The 20,035-nt window shown below is 35.6% G+C and overlaps 2 protein-coding genes across 4 annotated transcripts; one reads left to right on the plus strand and one right to left on the minus strand.

The window, feature by feature from the left end:
- Positions 1–827: 827 nt before the first annotated feature.
- LOC140831176 (UDP-glucose 4-epimerase GEPI48-like) lies at positions 828–4,746 on the plus strand. The gene is made up of 9 exons (XM_073194977.1): positions 828–1,224; positions 1,864–1,913; positions 2,271–2,406; positions 2,500–2,601; positions 2,737–2,964; positions 3,258–3,336; positions 3,706–3,788; positions 4,053–4,144; positions 4,406–4,746. Exons 1-9 carry the CDS (start codon positions 901–903, stop codon positions 4,488–4,490), a joined length of 1,179 nt encoding a protein of 392 aa, XP_073051078.1. The 5' UTR covers positions 828–900; the 3' UTR covers positions 4,491–4,746.
- Positions 4,747–13,331: 8,585 nt separating this feature from the next.
- On the minus strand, positions 13,332–16,792 carry LOC140829855 (calcineurin B-like protein 7). Of its 3 annotated transcripts, none has more exons than XM_073193137.1 (9): positions 16,667–16,792; positions 15,761–15,897; positions 15,567–15,649; positions 14,644–14,703; positions 14,439–14,547; positions 14,237–14,289; positions 14,068–14,154; positions 13,896–13,999; positions 13,341–13,620 (listed from the first exon to the last, which is right to left on the minus strand). In XM_073193137.1, the coding sequence occupies exons 2-9, from the start codon at positions 15,849–15,851 to the stop codon at positions 13,551–13,553; spliced, it is 657 nt and encodes a 218-aa protein (XP_073049238.1). In that variant the 5' UTR covers positions 15,852–15,897; positions 16,667–16,792; the 3' UTR covers positions 13,341–13,550. The 3 variants fall into 3 exon arrangements, with proteins under 3 accessions (XP_073049239.1, XP_073049238.1, XP_073049237.1); XM_073193136.1 differs by having other exon boundaries at positions 13,896–14,008; XM_073193138.1 differs by lacking the exons at positions 15,567–15,649; positions 16,667–16,792 and having other exon boundaries at positions 13,332–13,620; positions 13,896–14,008; positions 15,761–15,883.
- Between the last annotated feature and the right edge of the window lie 3,243 nt (positions 16,793–20,035).

A 20,035-nucleotide genomic window follows, 5' to 3' on the forward strand; every position in this document is an offset into this window, starting at 1 on the left:
CTATTCATACAAGTGGGATTTGGACCAAAAATCATACGAGTCACTCTTTTGCTATTAGGCCAATGGATTTTGTCTTAGGAGAAGACGTTTTTGAAAGCAAAGAACATAAAAAAACGACGATGATTGAAGAATAAAGCTGGATGTTCAAAAGAATGGAAAAAAGAATAAAGACGTTTCAGAATTAACTTTGCGTGGAATTTCATATCCTTTCAAGCCTCAAGGGCTTATATTCGAATCTTGATGCCTAATCCAAATGGAGTGAAAAGAATTTTGAGAAAACATATACTTTACTTGTTTGATCGAGCATTTAGTCGATTATTTATTTTTAGGCATTTACTAGAACTTTAAAAACAAGGAAAGACCATTTTTCTATGGGAGAATGGATACAGAATATTCATTCATTCGTGGATAAAGAAGAATATGAATAAAGTAAATAAAAAGCAAGAGAACTGTAGAATCCGAACCTCTCTATGCGACAAACCGCCATGAATGATGGGCATTCCCGTATTTTTTTCCAACTACATGGAAGTGTTCCAACAAATTAAAAGATTGGATTTTTTTAAAAAATAATCTTGGAATTTGCATATTGTTCTGATACTTTGCTCCAAAAATATTTTCTGATACTTGATAGCAGTGATAATCGATATCAAATTCTCAATGAAAAAACAAAGTAAAAAAAAAAACTGATTAAATCATAAATTATATGTTTCTTTCCATGTTCAAGATTCTTGACTCCCAGGTGACGCAAAGATTTTCCAGTGAATATAAGCAATTTGGCCACATGCCCACCAAACAAAAAGTCCAATTTCTCTGTCTAAAATTAGAAGAGCGGAAAAGAAATTATGAGCCTACCAAACACGACAAATGTTTAATTAAATTTCATTCTTAGACATCACGTGCATGTATGTATGTGTATATAAATGTGGGTCGATGTACATATTCACAGTCTCTAATCTAAGCTCAGTCTTGTCCAGAATCCTCAGTCGTGTGTGCCCATATCGCATTAAATTCTTGGATTTAATATTTCCATCCACAAAAAAGATGCCGTCCAGTATATTAGTCACAGGAGGTGCGGGATATATCGGAAGTCACACTGTGTTGCAGTTGCTGTCGGGAGGATACAAGGCGGTAGTGGTGGATAATTTGGACAATTCTTCCGAAATAGCCATCAAGAGAGTCAAAGAACTCGCTGCTGAACGTGGCTCCAATCTCACTTTTCACAAGGTCCGCTTTTCTCATTATGCATAATTTCTTTGGGTTTTGTGATTTTTGATAGAAAGGGGTGATCTTGATACGTTCTTGGATGATTTCTGTTTTACTCAATGCGCTGGATCTGTGATGTGATTTTTTTGTGGTGATTTTGGTTTCAACATGGAGATGTTATATGTGTTTAGACGTAAAGATTTGATTGGGTTATGATAGATTTGAAGTGAGATAAAATAGATTAGACTGGTGCATGGAATGTGCGTTTGCTTATGGTGTTGAGTTTGGTCATTGATCGACATTCCCCATGTTGTAGTCAATCTCTGTTATATATAAATGTGTTAGGTGAATTTGCTGTTTATTCACCCTTAGTGTTATGTTAGTCGTGGGATACTTGACAATATTGGTTTGGTTTTAGGGTGTCGACCGTCTTTTAAAATAATGACCGGGTTGTGTTGATATTTTTACGTGAAATTTTTTTTAAGCATTTTCTGATGTGATCGTGAATGAGGTGAACTAAGAGGAATGGTGTTAAGATTGTAGAAGCTTTTAGCCCTCTATTCTAGTATCTAAGTTCTAACAGCTTGCCTTGTAATGGAAGTTATGATAGACAAGGACAATTTTTAACGTCAGTTTTGATGATTTTGTATTTGATTCCAGATAGATCTTCGGGATAAGCCAGCACTGGAGAAGCTATTTGCTTCTGAAAAGTGAGTCTTCTTTAAGTCATGTTATTCAGTCATCCTTATATCTGAACAAAAAAACGTAAAATCAGCTTACCGTTGTGACTTGAATTATCTGGTATCCTCTTTTTTTTAACAAGGAAAACTGGACGAGAAATTCAATGTTAATTTTTTTTGGCCTTGTAGTTTTTCCATAATGATGACGTTACATTGTCATTCAGGTATTTGAATCACAAGATGAGCTAGACTCTTTGAGCATGATCCCAATGGCCTTTTATGTTCACAATGGTTTAAATTAAGTATTTGAGACGTTTTTTTGTTTCTGTTTGGCCCTTCCAAACAGTAACTGTTGTTTCGTATTTGTTTCGAATGCACTGAATGAAGGTTTGAGGCCGTTATTCACTTTGCCGGATTAAAAGCTGTTGGAGAAAGTGTGCAGAAACCGTTGCTGTACTATGACAATAACCTTATTGGTACCATTGTTCTACTAGAAGTCATGGCTGCACATGGATGTAAAAAAGTACTCGCCGGGTTTACCTTTCTGCTTAATATTTTCCCTCATTTCCAGTTGATACCTTGTCATAACCGGGTTTTCTTAATATGCTATTTTCAGCTTGTATTTTCATCTTCAGCTACAGTGTATGGTTGGCCGAAAGAGGTGCCATGCACAGAAGAGTTCCCCATTAGCGCTACAAATCCTTATGGACGGACAAAGGTGATTGATTATTCAGACAATTTGATGTGAATGATTTGATAATAAGATTGTATAGTGCTTGGCTTCAGGATAATTAAAAATAGAACATTCGCTTTCTTTGTCAGCTAGCTCGCCTAACACTAACAATTTTTCCAGCTTTTCATAGAAGAGATATGTCGTGACATTTACCAATCTGACTCAACGTGGAAAATCATATTGCTGAGGTACTTCAACCCAGTTGGTGCACATCCCACCGGCTACATTGGTGAAGACCCTCGTGGGATTCCAAACAATCTCATGCCTTTCGTGCAACAAGTAGCCGTTGGAAGGCGACCTGCGCTGACAGTTTTTGGAACTGACTATGGAACAAAGGATGGAACAGGGGTAAGCATGTACTGTATGTCGCTTGGGGTTATATTTAGATTTGGAATACTTTGCTAATTCTTCATTTTCTGTTTTTATATTCACTACGTGTGGATCTGAGTACACTTGGTTATTCTCAAATTTGTGGATATTGATGAATAGTATTGTATAAATTCTGATTAATTTGGTATCTGTGCCATGTTAACTTCTCAAAACATTGTGTACTGCAATGCACTCAAGAATTCATTAAACTCTGTGCACCACAGTTTGCATTTGCATTTAAATCGGGTTTACTTGCTTCCATATTTGGTCAGGTACGCGATTACATTCATGTTGTGGATTTAGCTGATGGCCATATTTCTGCTTTGAACAAGCTCTCTGACCCTTCTGTAGGTATGATCTCTGAGTAGTAGCTGTTTTATTTACTACCGTGTAGTGTTATTTTTTTCCTTGGTACTCTAATTGTCAGGTTTAATGTGTAAATCGATAGCAGCTGTTTGAATTCATAGTTGGACTTGTATTCTTCTACGCACTGACGATCATTCTTGTGACCAGCCTGTACTGCCAATTGAAACATTGTCCTACAGAATGTAGAATGAATGCAATTCTTTTTTCATTATAATCTACATAGATACTGCCTTGAATATGAGGCTTCCCCCTTGATAGGTTTCTGCTAACTGATTGTGTTTTACTTTTCTAGCTTTATTTCAAAAGCAGTGGCCTTTTCAAGGTGTGGTATTGATGAAATGTGTGAAACTGCAGGTTGCGAGGTGTACAATCTGGGGACTGGGAAGGGTACATCTGTGTTGGAAATGGTAGCAGCTTTTGAGAAAGCGTCTGGGAAGGTAAGTTGTTAAGCTGATACATAAATGGCACTTTATACTTGTTTATTTGATCCACACAACATTCTGCCGTTCGCTTCTATTGTTGATTCACCAGTTTTTAATCGCATGAATAATTATGCAGTAGTTGCGATCCAATAATTTAATGGCTCGTATAGGAGCTATTTTCTTGGAACAATGATGATTTACTTCTACACATTGTCATTGACACCTCTTCACTGGTCTATATATTTACGTCCATGTATCATATTTTGCCTGCTCATATAGAAAATTCCTTTGGTAATGGCTGAACGACGTCCTGGTGATGCTGAGGTCGTATATGCTGAAACTGACAAAGCTGAACGTGAATTGAACTGGAAGTAAGTGTTTCAACTACTTTGAGTCAAATCCTTTTATTGAGCACCAGTCGCCCCAATCTCTCATGTAGCTGCCTCTATGCGATCCATTGTTTAGCTCACTGTATAGTTTTAAATCCTTCAGATTCACTCTTATTATCAGTTTAAAGTCTTTGGGATAAACTCTTGCTAGAAGTTATCATAACTTTTGATACAGTGGTAAACACTTAGTTTGTGCTTTGAACTCCATTTGGCTTACAAAACATTTTATCATCTTTTGTGAAGGGCAAAGTTTGGCATCGATGAGATGTGTCGGGATCAATGGAACTGGGCCAGTAAAAACCCTTATGGTTACGAGGCTTCAAAATGAAACTGCGTCGCCCTCTAACTACATTGTCGTCTGAGTGGTCGTCCTCCATCTTTATTTTTCATGAATGAAGGTGTTGTGTTTACTTCTTTGCACCAAATCTTGAAACTGTTTTTGATTTTAGGCTGAGTTTCCCCAGTGGTATTTGGTATACTTCTCTTGTATATCTTCTTCTCTGGGTTGTAATCTTTGAATTAACACAATACAAGATATGTTAGTATGTGTTGACAATAAATGCAAAGACAATTTGGCCAATAAATCCTTCTTCCTCCTTGCCTGATAGCGTAAGTACTGCGACTTACACATATTTGATAAAAACCATTACATTCAACTATATATAAATATCCTAGAATAGTTTTTTCCAGTAGAAATTAATTTACTGAATTAACTTTTAAAATCCAAATTCCAATTTACAAAGAATGAATAAATTGTCAAGATGGATTTATAATATGAAAAAATATATTGAAATAAATATTTTTAAAATGGAAAAAATTTGCATAGATTTTCTATAAAGAGAAATTTGTTAAGGTTTGTTTCTTTGCCAGTGGCCAGTGCAAATAGTTTACAAGTTCAACTCTAAGAGTACGTTTCTTGTGAGACGTTCTCACGAATATTTATCTGTGAGACGGGTCAACCCTATCGATATTCACAATAAAAAGTAATATTCTTAGCATAAAAAAAAATAATTTTTCATGGATTACCCAAATAAGATATATGTCTCACAAAATATGACCCGTAAGACCGTCTCACATAAGTTTTTGCCCAAATTTAAATACCCACGAGAATTTTCAAAATCATCTTGTTTATTAGAAAATGATATATTTAAGGGATCTAATAGATTAACTGTTTTTGGTCCAAAAACCAAAATGTGTGTGGACCAAAATTCCTGTTTTTTCCTTATTTTCAATTTACAAAGGTGAAATCGAAATTTCAGGAAAACCTTCTCCCGCACCCACTTTCTTACCCCCACGTTGTCTTCCTCCCAACTTTTCTCTTTCCCTAAACTAAGAAAAATAGTTCAAATTTGAATTGCGACATTAAAATTGGTTGAAGTAGCAAGCGTACTAGGTCAAATTATAATACATCAGATTTGGAGTGCGAAACTACTATTTAAGTACCAAAATTTTAATTTAATATATACAAATTAAATTAATCATGATGATAAAATTATAATCTATATTAATTAACTAGTACGCTTGTCAATTAAAATATAACGGTAACCAATATTAATAATAAATTAAGAATTCAAATTCAAATAAAGGGTTAAGTCACAATATGATATCAAACTTATTTTGACACATGTTGAAATTTAAATAATGATCAATTTCTTGCAAAATCACGAAGAAATTATTAATCTATTTCTTGACTTAATAATCATATTTTAATCTATAAGTTCAATTATTTCTAATTGAATTTAATTTGATTTATGCATTAATATGCTGTGGAATTTCAGTTTTCACCTGTAATTATATACTGAAATTGAATATTATTTTTAGTTTATTTCACACATGTGATGATAGAATATTTTGAAGTTATCTTTAACCAATCTTCTTTTGATTCAAAATTAATCAACAAATTGTTGGATCAATTTATTTGTATGGGCTTTGTAGCGCAAATTTCTTTATTTTGCAAAATCACAAAAGAAATAACGATACAATTCGAATTTAAATAAAATTTTGTGGATGCAATCTCTAAATGATCCCTTGATTATTCTCTTCAATGACGATCTCGTGTAGAATCTGAACTTCTTGAATACTTGATCTTCGTGGAAGGTGATTTGATTTTTCAATAACGTTAATTCAATGGGTCGAAACCTTGATATTGAATTAATTTTCAAAATTTGAGAAGAACGTGATGAACGCCTTGAATCGTGCTTTGAATTTGTTGATCTTCAATTTGATGAAGAACAAGATCCCTTTGAATTTGGATGAATTTGAGGAAGAACACGATGAATGCCTTGAATCACGCCTTGAACTTCGCTGATTTCTTTAAGTTTGAAGAACTTGAGTTGAGAGAATTTATGTCTTGAATTCTTCTCTACTTCTTTGCCTACTTCTTTGCCTTCTGTATTGTTTTTTTCCTTGCCCCTCCGCTCCTCTATTTATAGCCGAAGGATGCAAATTCTTTCCATTTTCATTTGATGAGGTGTCGTGATTTGATTGGCCCCTCATGATTGATTTGATGATTTATTTCCATTAACCATAATATTTGATTTCAAATACTAAAAATATTAGTATTCTTTTCCATCTTATGCAATTATTTATTTTTTGTAGGAATCTAATATCCCAATAAATAGAATTTTTTTGATATTTAATATTATTTTGTACTTGCCATAATTTCATGTACAACAAATTTAATTGTCTACAGGCTTATATGTGAATAATTATGTGTTGTGGGTTGTCTATTAAGTTAAGCCCAAAATAAAGTGATCAATTAATGTTTCGGGTTATTGGGCTTTAATGTATCTAATGGGTTGTAGAGACATAAGTGTAATTTCTGTTTTTATGATGGACTAAAACAGAAATATCAGAAGATATTGGTAAACATTATCTATAAATATGGGTCATGGTCCCCAGATCTCGTGTTGTCACTTTCACTATTCTCTCACCCATTAAGAAAATAGTTCTTAAGAGAAACTGAAGGATTCTCTCAAGGAAAGAGCGCGTAGATCTGGAAGATCAAGACACGTTCTAAACAATTCAGGATTATGGCTTCAAGTACGCTTCCGCTTAAGATTTCAGTCAAATTCTTAATGATTTAACGTGATGGATTCTGCGCTTTATAGGTTTTTCTCAACACAAATATGTAAATAATTGATCAGATTATTCACAAGCAATATTAAATCAACATCAATCAGTAATTGAAAGCAAGAAATAATAGGTTATCGAAAATAAACCCAATACAAAACATAATATCGTCTCGTCTCTATTGTGTCTTAGTCTAAATGAAATTAATTCATAAAAACTAAACAAAGAAATACATCAATGTTCGAGTGCATGAAACTAAAATCAAAAGAGGAATAAAAAAAGTCTCAGGCATGAAAAGTGTGATTCCTTTGAATTTGGTTTTTTACTCTCTCGAAAGTTAGAGAAATAGAAGAAGAGCAAGTGTGTTTCCCGTGTGAATCATTTCTCTATCATGTTTTCATTAACACTATGGGGACCGATTTATACAGAGGACCCAAGACATAAGATGATGACACCTGGAACCTTATCAGAAATTCTGTTACAACAATTACAACAATTAATTCATCTAGATTCTTCCTAATATTTACTGGACCCATTTATCACATGGGCTTTTAGTTTCTTCATTGTCATGGGCTTTAACTGGCCCCCTCAAGCTTTGCCGGGGATGAGGAACCACGCAAAGTTTGGACCGAAGCCGATGAAACATCATAGCAGACAATGGTTTAGTAAGCACGTCTGCTATTTGATCAATTGAAGGAACATGACGAACTGAAAGTTGCTTGGCCAGAACTTTTTCTCGAACGAAATGCAAATCAAGTTCTAAGTGCTTGGTTCTTGCATGTAGTACGGGATTGGCAGTGAGTGCAATGGTGCTGAGATTGTCACACCAAAGAATAGGTGGTCTTGAGACAGTAACATGTAGCTCAGCAAGAAGAGATTGAAGCCGTAGTAGTTCTGATGTAGCATTAGCAACGCTTCTATATTCTGCTTCAGTACTAGATCTTGACACAATAGATTGCTTCTTGGAACTCCAAGAAATTGGTGAAGACCCAAAAAACCAACAGAAACCAGAAGTGGATCTATGATCATCAGGGTCACTACCTCAATCCGCATCACAAAATCCTTGTAGAGTAAAGGTTGAGCAAGGGTTGAGACGAATACCATATTCAAGAGTACCATTTAATTAACGTAAAATACGTTTGACTGCTTTCCAGTGAGAGTGTGAGGGAGCCTGCATAAACTGACACACTTTGTTGACACTAAAAGCAATGTCCGGTCGAGTAATAGTTAGATACTGAAGTGCACCTACTGTACTACGATAAAGTGTAACATCATCAAATGGATCACCATCTTTGGAAGATAATTTGAGACCTGAAGTCATTGGTGTTGGCAGAGATTTAGCATTACTCATCTTAGTACGAAGAAGCAAATCTTGTGCATACTTGGCCTGAGTAAGAGTCATTGAATTATCCAGAGATCTACAAACCTCTATACCCAAGAAATAACTCACATCTCCCAAATCCTTAAGAGAAAATTGGTTGTGTAAAGCTGAAATGAGAGATCGGACTTGAGTAGGGTCACTCCCTGTAATTAGAATATCGTCAACATAAACCAACACATAGATCACAAAGGCAGCATGAGTTTTAACCAACAATGAGGCATCTGCTTTAGATTCGACAAAACCCATAAGCTTTAGAGTGTGGCATAAGCGTTCAAACCAAGCTCTCGGGGCTTGCTTGAGCCCATAGATAGCTTTATTCAATTTGCATACCAGAGGAGAGGTGTTACTTGGAACTTCGAAGCCCTGAGGTTGACGCATATACACAAGTTCAGTAAGTTGACCGTGTAGAAAGGCATTATTGACGTCAACCTGTTGAATTCGCCATCCTTTAGAAACAACCACAGATAGAACAAGTCTGATGGTTGTGGGCTTCACAACTGGACTGAATGTTTCTTTGTAATCAAGCCCCGGGGTTTGGGAGTAGCCTTTTGCGACAAGACGGGCTTTGTACCTAGCAATAGAGCCGTCTGGATTTGTTTTGAGTTTAAAAACCCATTTACAACCAATGATAGGTGAAGAAGAAGGTGGTGTAACAAGAGTCCATGTATGATTCTGCATTAAAGCTTGATATTCGAATTCCATAGCTTGACGCCATTCAGGATGTGAACTGGCTTCCTGAAAAGAGGATGGTTCCCAGATGTTTGAATGCATAGATAAGTGAATTTTTGGTTTGAAAATCCCATCCTTGGAACGAGTCACCATTTTGTGAAGATTCAATGGAGTAGGCGCAGGTGTTGTGGCTTGGAGGGAAGGAGAAGTAGAAGGGGATGGTAAAGTAATTATCTGTTCAGTGGATGAAGAGACAAGAGAAGGAGTGGCAGGTGTATGAGCAGATTGTGTGCAAGAAGATGGAGGGGAAGAGTTAGTCAGGGAAGCTACTGGAGGTACTGAACTAAAGGAAAATGTGGAAGCAGGAACTTTGGGTAAATAAAGAGATGAAGGAGAAGAAGATTGAGGAATGGAAGTGGAACTAGAACTAGCAAGCTGCTTATGGAAAAGGAAGGTTTGCTCATGAAACTTGACATGTCTTGAAATAAAGACACGACCAGTGGCACTAATACACTTATATCCTTTGTGTTTGTCACTATAGCCAAGAAAAGTACACGGGGTGGAACGGAAGTCAAGTTTATGAGGATTATAGTCACGAAGGCATGGAAAACAAAGGCAACCAAATATTCTAAGATAAGAGTAATCTGGTGACTTTTTGAACAGACACTGATGTGGAATAAGACCTTGAAGGGCAACCGTAGGCAACCGATTTATGAGATAAACAGCTGTTGAAAAAGCATCATCCCAAAATCTTAACGGCATTGATGCATAGGCTAGAAGAGACAAACCAGTGTCAACTATGTGACGGTGTTTGCGTTCAACGACACCATTTTGTTTTGAGGTATAAGGACAGGACACTCGATGTGTGATCCCCTGTGTTTGCAGTAAGGAATGTAAAGATTGAAACTCCCTACCCCAGTCAGATTGCACGGCTTTGATTTTCTTATTGAGTTGTAATTCAACATGGTTTTTGAAGTGAGAAAGTACTTGAGCAACTTCTGATTTAAGTTTAAGGAAATATATCCACGTAAATCGACTGAAAGCATCGACAAAGCTGACATAATACTTGAAACCATTCCGTGAAGGAGTGTGTGCAGGACCCCAAACATCGGAGAAAACAAGTTCAAGAGGTTCTGAAAATTTGGTTTGAGAATTGGGAAAAGGGAGTTTATGACTTTTGCCAAGTTCACAAGCTTCACATAATTGCATAATAGTATTTCTGGGAATCAACAAATTACATTTAGATAAAACTTTCTTAACAATAGGAAGTGGTGGATGTCCTAATCTATAGTGCCACTGGTCCAAAATACTTGGAGAAACTTTGTTTGAGCACTGGTGAGTGATGGTAGAACATTGGGCTGTAAAGGTGGAGTGAAGACATGTGGGCTTTGGTGTGGCGGCAGTAAGAGGTGTCCCAAGAGTAAACTTGTATAAACCTTCATGCAAAATGCCTCGGAGAAGAACAGCTTGCTTGGCTAGATCCTTCACAAGACAAAACGAAGGATGAAACTCAAAAAAGACATTATTATCAAGGGCAAACTTACTAACACTTAGAAGATTTTTAGTTATGCGAGGAACACGGGGCAAGTTATTTAATCGAAAGGGGCGAGAGGAAGAAGAATGAAATTTAGAGTCACCAATGTTGGATATAAACAGACCTGCGCCATTTCCAATATGAACCTTACCACCTCCAGTGTACTCGGAGCCAATTGAGAGATTGCCAAGGTTGTTTCTAACATGGTGAGAGGCACCAGAATCTGGAAACCAAAATTCATCCTCTGCAGATTCAGAAGTGGTGGTGGCTAGAGCTGCAGATGGATAGACTGGTGATGGAGGCCGTGAATGACCTTGCTGACGTGGGAGAAAAGAGCTCTGTGACTGTGATCGAAAGGAGTTTGCAGACTTAGGAACAAACTCAGCATCAAACCTGTAATAGCATATTTCTGCTACATGGCCAGGGATCCCACAGATTTGACAAATAGACCGACCATTATTGTTCCAGAACCGGCGTCCTCCCCGAGTATTTCTTCCACGACCACGACCACGAGAATAGAATCCTCGAGGTGAAGAGGAGTGATCAGGTTTTTTCTGAGGAGGGAGAATGGCTGTGTTGACTGAATGCGGTAGAGTATCATTGCTAGTGTTGTGTGATTCCAGGCGTCCTTCATGAGCGAGGAGGAGAGCAGCTACTTCTGGTAATGCTAAAGTATCAACCCGTGATGTCACATGAACCACGACAGAATCATATTCCAAGCCTACGCCACCGAGAACATATATGAGTTGATCATCCTCACTGATACCATGTCCAGCCGCTGCTAAAGTATCCATGAGGTGTTTCATTTTACTCAAATAGTCTTTCATACTCTGATTCCCTTTCTTCAAGGTCTGCAGCTGTAGTTTATATTGCATCACCTTCGCCTTCGATCTTGAAGCAAATAAGCGCGAGACCTGAAACCAGAGTTGAGAGGATGTGGCGCACCCAATCATTTGGCTTTGAACAGCCTCTGTCATGGATGACAAGAGGAAGGAAAATAAGAGCTGATCCTGTCGATTCCAATTGATAAATTTAGGATTGCTAGTAGGGGTGGTGTTATCTTCAGAAATCACAGTGGGAGGGATAGGAGGATCTGCAAGAATGAAGTCCTCTAATCCCAAACCACGGATTCCAGCAATGACTTGGATATGCCATAAAAGAAAATTGTCGTCGCTCAGTTTAACCGAGTTAATTTGGTTGGCTGGGTTAATGAACACGAAGCTTGGGACAGTGGCCACAACCTCGGTTTGGATGAGCGACTCACTACTGGAGCTGGCGTTAGCCATGACAGCTCTGATACCAAGTTAGAGAAATAGAAGAAGAGCAAGTGTGTTTCCCGTGTGAATCATTTATCTATCATGCTTTCATTAACACTATGGGGACCGATTTATACAGAGGACCCAAGACATAAGATGATGACACCTGGAACCTTATCAGAAATTCTGTTACAACAATTACAACAATTAATTCATCTAGATTCTTCCTAATATTTACTGGACCCATTTATCACATGGGCTTTTAGTTTCTTCATTGTCATGGGCTTTAACTTCGAACCCTAAATCTTCTAATAGATTAAGTCGTTCTATTTATATATAGTTCCCTTAAAAAGCCTTTAAAAATAACCAAAATGGTCCTTCCATGGTTGGACTCGTGGAAATCGAGCAAAAACTTGTGTGAAACGGTCTCACGTGTCGTATTTTGTGAGATAAATCTTTTATTTGGGTTATTCAAGAAAAAATATTATTTTTTATGCTAAGAATATTATTTTTTATTGTAGAGTTGACTCGTCTTACAGATAAAGATTCATGACTGTCTCACAAGAGATCTACTCTTTAGAAAATGGGTTGTTTGTTGATTTATCTGTTTAAGCAATATTTGGTTGGAATTAATGGAAAGTTTTTTTCTAAAATTTATATTTACCCTTGTAAATTAAGAATAAGGAAAAATAATAATGACATTTTGATCCACACATATGTCGAACAAAAAACAGTTGTCTAAGTTAATTCAAAGATAGATTAAATTAAATTAAAAGTTGAATTAACCCAAAACTATAATCTTATAATACGATCTATAGTAGAATTTAATATTATAAAAGTCAATTGAACTTAAAAAAACTGGTTAAATGAACTGATTCATCAGTGACATGATATTAAATATAATATTATGTATTTCATATATTATATATGTCAATGCATGATGACCAAGAATATATATTTATCAATTATCACGAAAAACAAAAAAACAAGGTTCTGTTGGATAAATACTTTAAAACATTTTTAATGTTTTATAAGCTGAAAAAACTTAAAATATATGTTTGTATGAGATAAATGTTTTTGTAAAATATTTTTAACAAACTGTTCTACAAGTATAATTTTTAAAGAATAACTGAGAAGTGTTTTTCATGTTTGTATAAATGAAAGCAATGATACGAAATCAAACATATTGTTTTTTAGCTCTAAAACTGTTTTGACAGAATAGTTGTCCAAATTAATACTTGTTCTTAAAATAACATTTTAAAACTCCGGCTCTGGCTCTCCATCATTTTAATTAATGACCTCAATTTCTAATTAAAGGTTTAAAAAACAACGAAGATTATAGTTAATCGACTTTCAAACAATTTTTTCTTACATTTTTACACTAGTTTTTAGATACTTTAACAACAATCAACACATCATTGATCTAACATGTTAAGAGGTCTGTGCTTCCTCAGAGAAGGTCCTAATCTTGCAATTTCAGCGGAAGAGTTCTGAATCAGGAACTTCACTTTCCACAACAAAGTGTGGAAATGCTAGTGTGATATCCCTGGAATTTGATCAACCCATTACATATTATCATCAAATTATAAATTGTATGCATCAATTAATCTGCAATATATCGATCGATCAAAAACTTCCGACAAAAAAAATTTGGAATGTTTGCGAAACTCTTCTGTGTGGCATGTACTCAACGTACGATGTAAAAGCGGAAGAATCTCATGTGCTATTGTATCTCATTTCATTTACTTTTTAAAATTAATACGCAAAACACAAAGACTGTTGCACTCGATATAATATAAATACTCTCCAATACTGACTCACCTTAGGCATGGAAGAGTCATGTTCTTTATAAGAGAGGGATTTTTAGCAACCAAATCCTTCCATTCTTCTTCATCTATCTTCCCATCACCCTTCAAATCCACCTCCTGCAGAGTCTACCCGAAAAATCAGTACAAACTACAAAGTTAATACCATTGCATGTTTTTGAGTATACCTTGTCCACTATTGCTTCCACAGCATCAATCGAAAGACACAGGTCTAGCTCGTGCTCCCTCAGAGTAGCCAGAACCATTTCTTTCAACTGAAAAACGCGCGAAAAAACAGATAAAAAAGCCATTGAAATAAGCATCAGATGAAGTAACATTGAGAAGGTATTAACTCACCCCTTCCCTTTCAATATAACCAGTGTGTCTAAGGTCATACAGCCTGAATGCAACTGTAAAGACAATATTTCATCTAAGGGGATTGGATGTATTGGTCGAACATTATAAAGGAAAGTGGCGTACTTGACGAACTAAAATCGCAAATACCTTCTATCTACAGAACAAAAAACCATAAAAAAAATTAGTTATATTATTGGCTTACAGGATATTTTTTCAGCTTCTCGAGCATCAGGGTGGAAGATGTGCAATGCCCGAACGAATTCTCCGAATTCAATCACCCCCTTTCGCTTTGCATCAAACAAATCGAATAGCTGCAAAGGCGATTGAAATGTTATCCTAATTAAAATTTGTTGATAACTTCACAAATTCTTGAATTCAGAAGCTGATAACTGGGAATTGTACAAAACCCTTTCTGAAAGGAGATTCTGCTTGCTGCTGCCGTTGGAAATTGCAAGCAAGAAGTCTTCCTGAAACCAAATCACACCAACCATCTCAATATTCTAAATATGAAATAAGTACAGAGTGCGCAGTGAATGAACAAATTTGTTATCTGCGGTCATGTGATCTCACATATAATAACGATAGCAGAATTACTCTATGTTGCAGTTAGTGGGAGCTTCACTTGAAGAAATAACGCGCCTAAACCCCGAGAGTTGAACCAATAGAAAGCACTACTGCAATCAGAAAAAGAGAAGGCAAGCAGAGCAGAAGGAGTTGAGGCAGCTATCAGTGCTTCCAGAGCAGCCAACTCAGAGCTCTTTTTTATGCCAAAATTTCTTCAGATGTAGGAGGCCGATATGCTGCATTTAATTGGGTTTTGGGGCACTTACTACGTTCTTTCAGAACCTTAGATTCCATGAAATCAAATTATGATCTTCAGGAACAAGAAGATGCTCCCACCATTTCACTTTACCGGGGTTAGCCTACTGCCAGAATCAACCTCGGTTTTTGATACGGTGTGTGGAAGCCAACTTAATAAGCAATTTTAATACTAAGATAAACGAGTAGTCAAGACTCCAACTCCCATCCACTGGCATGTATTGATAGTTACTCGAGCTTTGAAAATTTTTCAAATAAGCTCTTCATGGATAACCAAGTTGTCTGATGTTTCATAGACCAGCTGCTAAAACTGATCTTTTATCCATTAACGTCAAGATTGAACTACAGGTGCTTATGTTCCGGCTGTTTCTCAAGCTCTAATCCAGCAGTTATTTGACTACTCACAAGCTCAACTCACTCGCCCCTAGTTTATTACTAAGACAAGACGGCGCTAATAGTATTTGAGATTCGGTTGTTAATATCATTCAATTTTCCCTTAAACTGAGAGTACCTTGTGGATGAAATCATCATCAATTGCAGAACTACTTAATTGCTCAAACAGGATGTATAGAGCCTCAACCTCATTCACACTAACTGCAAATTAAATCGAAAGAAAAGTTTCAAATAGAATTACAAACCCCAAAAGCCTACAGAAGCAACAGTCGAAGATTCAACTGCAAGATTTTAGTTTCAATTTCAACTCACATGTTGTCTCATCAGCAAGAATGGCATGTTCCTCAAATTTTGGTGGATGTTTAGCATTTGAGGAGCAAAAGCATCTGGCAAGGGAACGCATAATAATCTAGTCCAAGATTTACAAAAGCAAACTGCAGCACCTACAACTGTTAAACGACTAGCATAAGGTGACTGATCGTGTTAAAGGGGTGAACAGTGAAAACTGAATCCATTCAAGAATTGACAAAGAAGGGGTGAGCTTTGAAAATCTGAAAAACCCACAAAATTTTCTCTTTAATTTCTATGAAACAAACTACAAATGAGGAATCTTTACTAAATGTATATAAGAGTTGACTGGTATACTTCTGTATAAAAAGTTATACTCTACACATACGATGGTGATGATGCAACCAATACACAGCATATACTATAAAACCTTTTTGCCAATAATATCATATCTGCAGCCTAATACAGTAACTCCATGCCACTAATCTCTTGTAATCGATCATCCTAATCTGTTATTTACAGTATTTTTGCACCATCTGGTCATAATATGCAATTACCAATACACTAAAAATGTAAACGTTTTTAGTTTTTTCAAATCCATGAATTTTATTGTACCAAAGCTTGAAGATTAATTAAAAACTTAAAATATTCTTGAATTCTCGAGGATCAAACACGGGCTAGAAATAATATGGGAATTAAAGCTTTGACTGCATACACAAATGAAAGAAAAATTGTTTGGCACTGAATCTATTCCCGCAACTTCATGTGCAGTACAGGAATGCTCCCACGTAAATCAAGTGTGCGTATTATATCAACTCGCGCCTCCACGATGTAATATGGGATTAAAAAAATTGTAAGTTCAAGTAATGCATGTTTTTGTGTATTTTTCACTCAACGGAAGAAAACATGAGAAAGATGAAGGGGACTTACCGGTTCACTTTTTCTTGTTCTGGTTAGCCGGAGTGACAGTTCTTCTTGAAGCAAGGTTATTCTTTATAAAGGATTCTTCATGTTCTTTATCTGATTTAGATATTTGATTATTCATTGTTTATTCAATTATTAATCTGACGTTTTAGAAGCCTCCGGCATTATTCATTTATTGTATTCAACATTCAACTAAGTACGGAAGTTTGAAACTGTCGAATTTGCTGTCAAAAGTCGGTGTCTTTTGTTGAATTTTGATATTTTGTCTACGTGAAATACATGGTGATGTAGATTGGCTAAATTGGGTGAGCTAAATGAACGATTCACCGGACTGAGTGAATTATTTTCGGGAACATGGGAGAACGGATTGGTAATTTCCGGGATCACAATCTACCTACTCGGAGAACAAGGAACGTTAGTGGGGCGCCGGAGAATTTTTGGCGTAGCTATTTCGATGCTCAAGTCAGTTAAATATTTTTTGCAAAAAAATATGTAATATAGAGCATGTATATTGAGTATGTGTGAGAAATAATATGGGAAATTGAATATATACTTCCAAATTAATAAAACATTTGTGTTTATAGAAGTACGTTTATAGAAATACAAATAATGATGACTTTGATTTTAGTGTTCGACCTTTATTGAAAGCGTGATGAGTGCTCATGTCTTATTTTCTGACACTGCCACAACTGACATCTCATACTGTCTCTGGTATTGTCACACTATCCTTCGTTTGCTGAATGATATGTCAATGATTTCAAAGCCTGACTTCACATACTTGTGGGTCCAAGAATGACACTTGTCTCAGGATGTTCAGGCAATGATCGATGTGCAAGGTTGTGAACAGGACACTCGATCTCTTTATGTCTTATTATATTTACTGAGCTAGGCTGAGAGTCCGGGCTCACTCGAACGTATGTTGGTCTGATTGTGTTCTCGAGTTATTGCAGTTCCGGAGATAATATATTAGCTGGTTCTTATCCCCACCCGAGTTATTGGCTGACCTGGGCATTTCCCGGAAATCACATGGTTAATAAGCCTGAATATTTAATATTAAGGGAGTGTTTGGTTTGATGGATAAGGTGTGTTTATTTTTTTAACCCACCTTATCACTCGTTTGATTCGCATGATTATTTAACCAAGTCAATACCTCCTATGAATGATTAAGTTATATTAGGTGGGTTAAAATAATACCTCCTCATACTGCCGCCGTCGCCGCCGGAGTGGAAGAAGAAAAAAAGAAGAAAGGGCAATTTTGTCTTTTCATCAAAAAATTCAAAATTATCTTACACTTAAAAATTATACCAAATATAACACAATATATTACATTCCTACAACAATCATTTTCTTTATCATTTGCTTACTAATCATTAGTTTATTTTATCCTCCAAACCAAACACAGCTCAATAGTTCTTGTTAAGTTAAAAGTTAACGACAGAAATTATGAACAAAAACGGTGGATTGTCACCTTACAGTAAAAAACTTGAATTTCCTTTTTTTTTAATATTCTTTGAAAGGAATATTTTATTCCTTTATTATTTTGCTAAATTGATATTATCAATTTATGATTTTGCCTTTCTAGATTATTAAATCTTGCTTGATTTAATTTAAATGATAATATCTTGGTTTACTTATTTGTAGACTATGAGATCTTGCTTTATTTATCTATAGATATTATTGTATTTGTTTTTAATATGATTTGTATCTCCAAGATATTTTATCTTTATTTGAAAGTGTTTTTTATCTAATGAAAATCTTGTTTCCATATTTTGTAGGACACTTTTATGGAATAAATTTTAGGTCAAACTATTGATATAAATATGGATACCCTTGCAGCCGTACAGTGGGGTTTTTGGAGAGGAGAGAGTTGGACTAGGAAGCTTTTCACATAGAAGAAATTACAAAAGTCCAACATATATTTGCTCTACATTTTTATGTGATCGGGTTGTCACTTTATTGTGTAGGTGCTGAAGTTTTGTGTGATTGTGGATCACTTTGTTGTGAAGAGAAGCTGCTGGAGTTTTTGGGAGTCTTCGGGAAGGTCGGCAGAGGAGTTCTTACATAGAAGAATATACGAAAGCCGAGCCTATTTTTGATGAGAAGTTTTCGTGTGATCGATTGATCACTTTGCAACGCAGAAAGCTGCTGGAGCATTTTCTGAACACACAAGTTCAGTATTGGAGATTTTCGTGTGAAGTGTTTGAGTGATTGATTCACAGATTTTCCGTGTTGCCGATTGGTGTTGCCAACACTCGGAGACAACACTGACGCAGAGTGTTGGACGAAGAGTGGTTGTGTTTGTTTTAAGCAATACGTTTTTATTTTATGCATCTAGTTTTTTTATGTGGTTTATTTTGATGCATTTTTAATTCCTTGGAGTGTAAAGGAATTTGCTTTTGTTTTCTCACTAGTATTGTTTTTGGTGTAAACGATTTACATAATTTTTCTAGTGAAATTTTTGCCATGAGGCATCGCACAAGTATTCGTACTTGTGCATAATTTAAAGCTGGTGTTTATTCATTAAATTATATTTGTGTGTTAATAATTAATTTCCGCTGCCGTGTTGTGTACAGTATTGACAACACCGGACACAACACTAACTTCTGATACACACATAATTATAATAATGTTTTTATATTTATTTCCTGCACAACAACAATTCCTTACATTCTTTATTTCAAATAATATTTTAATCAATACAAGGATATATTCTAGCTGGAGTAGTTATTATTTTCTCATCGTACACGAATTTTGATAACCTATTTTCGAAAGTGTGCGAGCCACGTGTCGTATTTTATGAGATGAATATCTTATTTAGATTATCTATGAAAAAGTATTACTTTTATGTTAAGAGTATTACTTTTTGTTGTGAATATTGGTAGGGTTGACCCGGCTCACAAATAAAAATTCGTGAGACCGTTTCACAAGAGATTTACTCTAAAATCAAGTGGTCATGAACCTGAAGAAAAATTCGAATATTTTAAGTATATTGTGTTTTTTTAAAAAAAAATCGATTTATTTTTTAAAAAAATATTGAACACGAGTTTTTTTATTTAAGGTGAGCATTCGATATAATTTAATCTTCGTACCAAATTTTTGGGAATTTTGAAGCTTGTACAGTTATGGTTGGCATGATTCAAAATTGGGTTTTTTTTTAAAAATATTATAAATTTAAATAATAATTATAAAAATATAGCAAAATGAGTAAGTTTATGAAAATATAATGCACACTGCTGCGGATTCATCATTTTTTTTAAAAAAAAATTAAAAAAACTAAAAAAAAAAAAAAGAGAAGTCATGGGTCACGGATTCACAGATTCTAAGAATCCGTGACAGTCAATCCGTGGCAGACTGTCACGGATTATTAGAATCCGT

This window comes from Primulina eburnea, chromosome 4 (genome assembly GCF_022965805.1).
Source record: "Primulina eburnea isolate SZY01 chromosome 4, ASM2296580v1, whole genome shotgun sequence".
NCBI classification, from domain to species: Eukaryota; Viridiplantae; Streptophyta; class Magnoliopsida; order Lamiales; family Gesneriaceae; genus Primulina; species Primulina eburnea.

Excerpts from the sequence above, each read along its gene's own strand:
- LOC140831176 (XM_073194977.1), top strand. The coding sequence starts at position 901 with ATGTATGTATGTGTATATAAATGTGGGTCGATGTACATATTCACAGTC. Across the intron at positions 1,225-1,863 it reads CCAATCTCACTTTTCACAAG|ATAGATCTTCGGGATAAGCC; the intron begins GTCCGCTTTTCT and ends ATTTGATTCCAG. Across the intron at positions 2,965-3,257 it reads GAACAAAGGATGGAACAGGG|GTACGCGATTACATTCATGT; the intron begins GTAAGCATGTAC and ends ATATTTGGTCAG.
- LOC140829855 (XM_073193136.1), bottom strand. The coding sequence starts at position 15,851 with ATGCGTTCCCTTGCCAGATGCTTTTGCTCCTCAAATGCTAAACATCCA. Across the intron at positions 14,704-15,566 it reads ATGATGATTTCATCCACAAG|GAAGACTTCTTGCTTGCAAT; the intron begins GTACTCTCAGTT and ends ATTTGGTTTCAG. Across the intron at positions 13,621-13,895 it reads ATGACTCTTCCATGCCTAAG|GGATATCACACTAGCATTTC; the intron begins GTGAGTCAGTAT and ends ATCAAATTCCAG.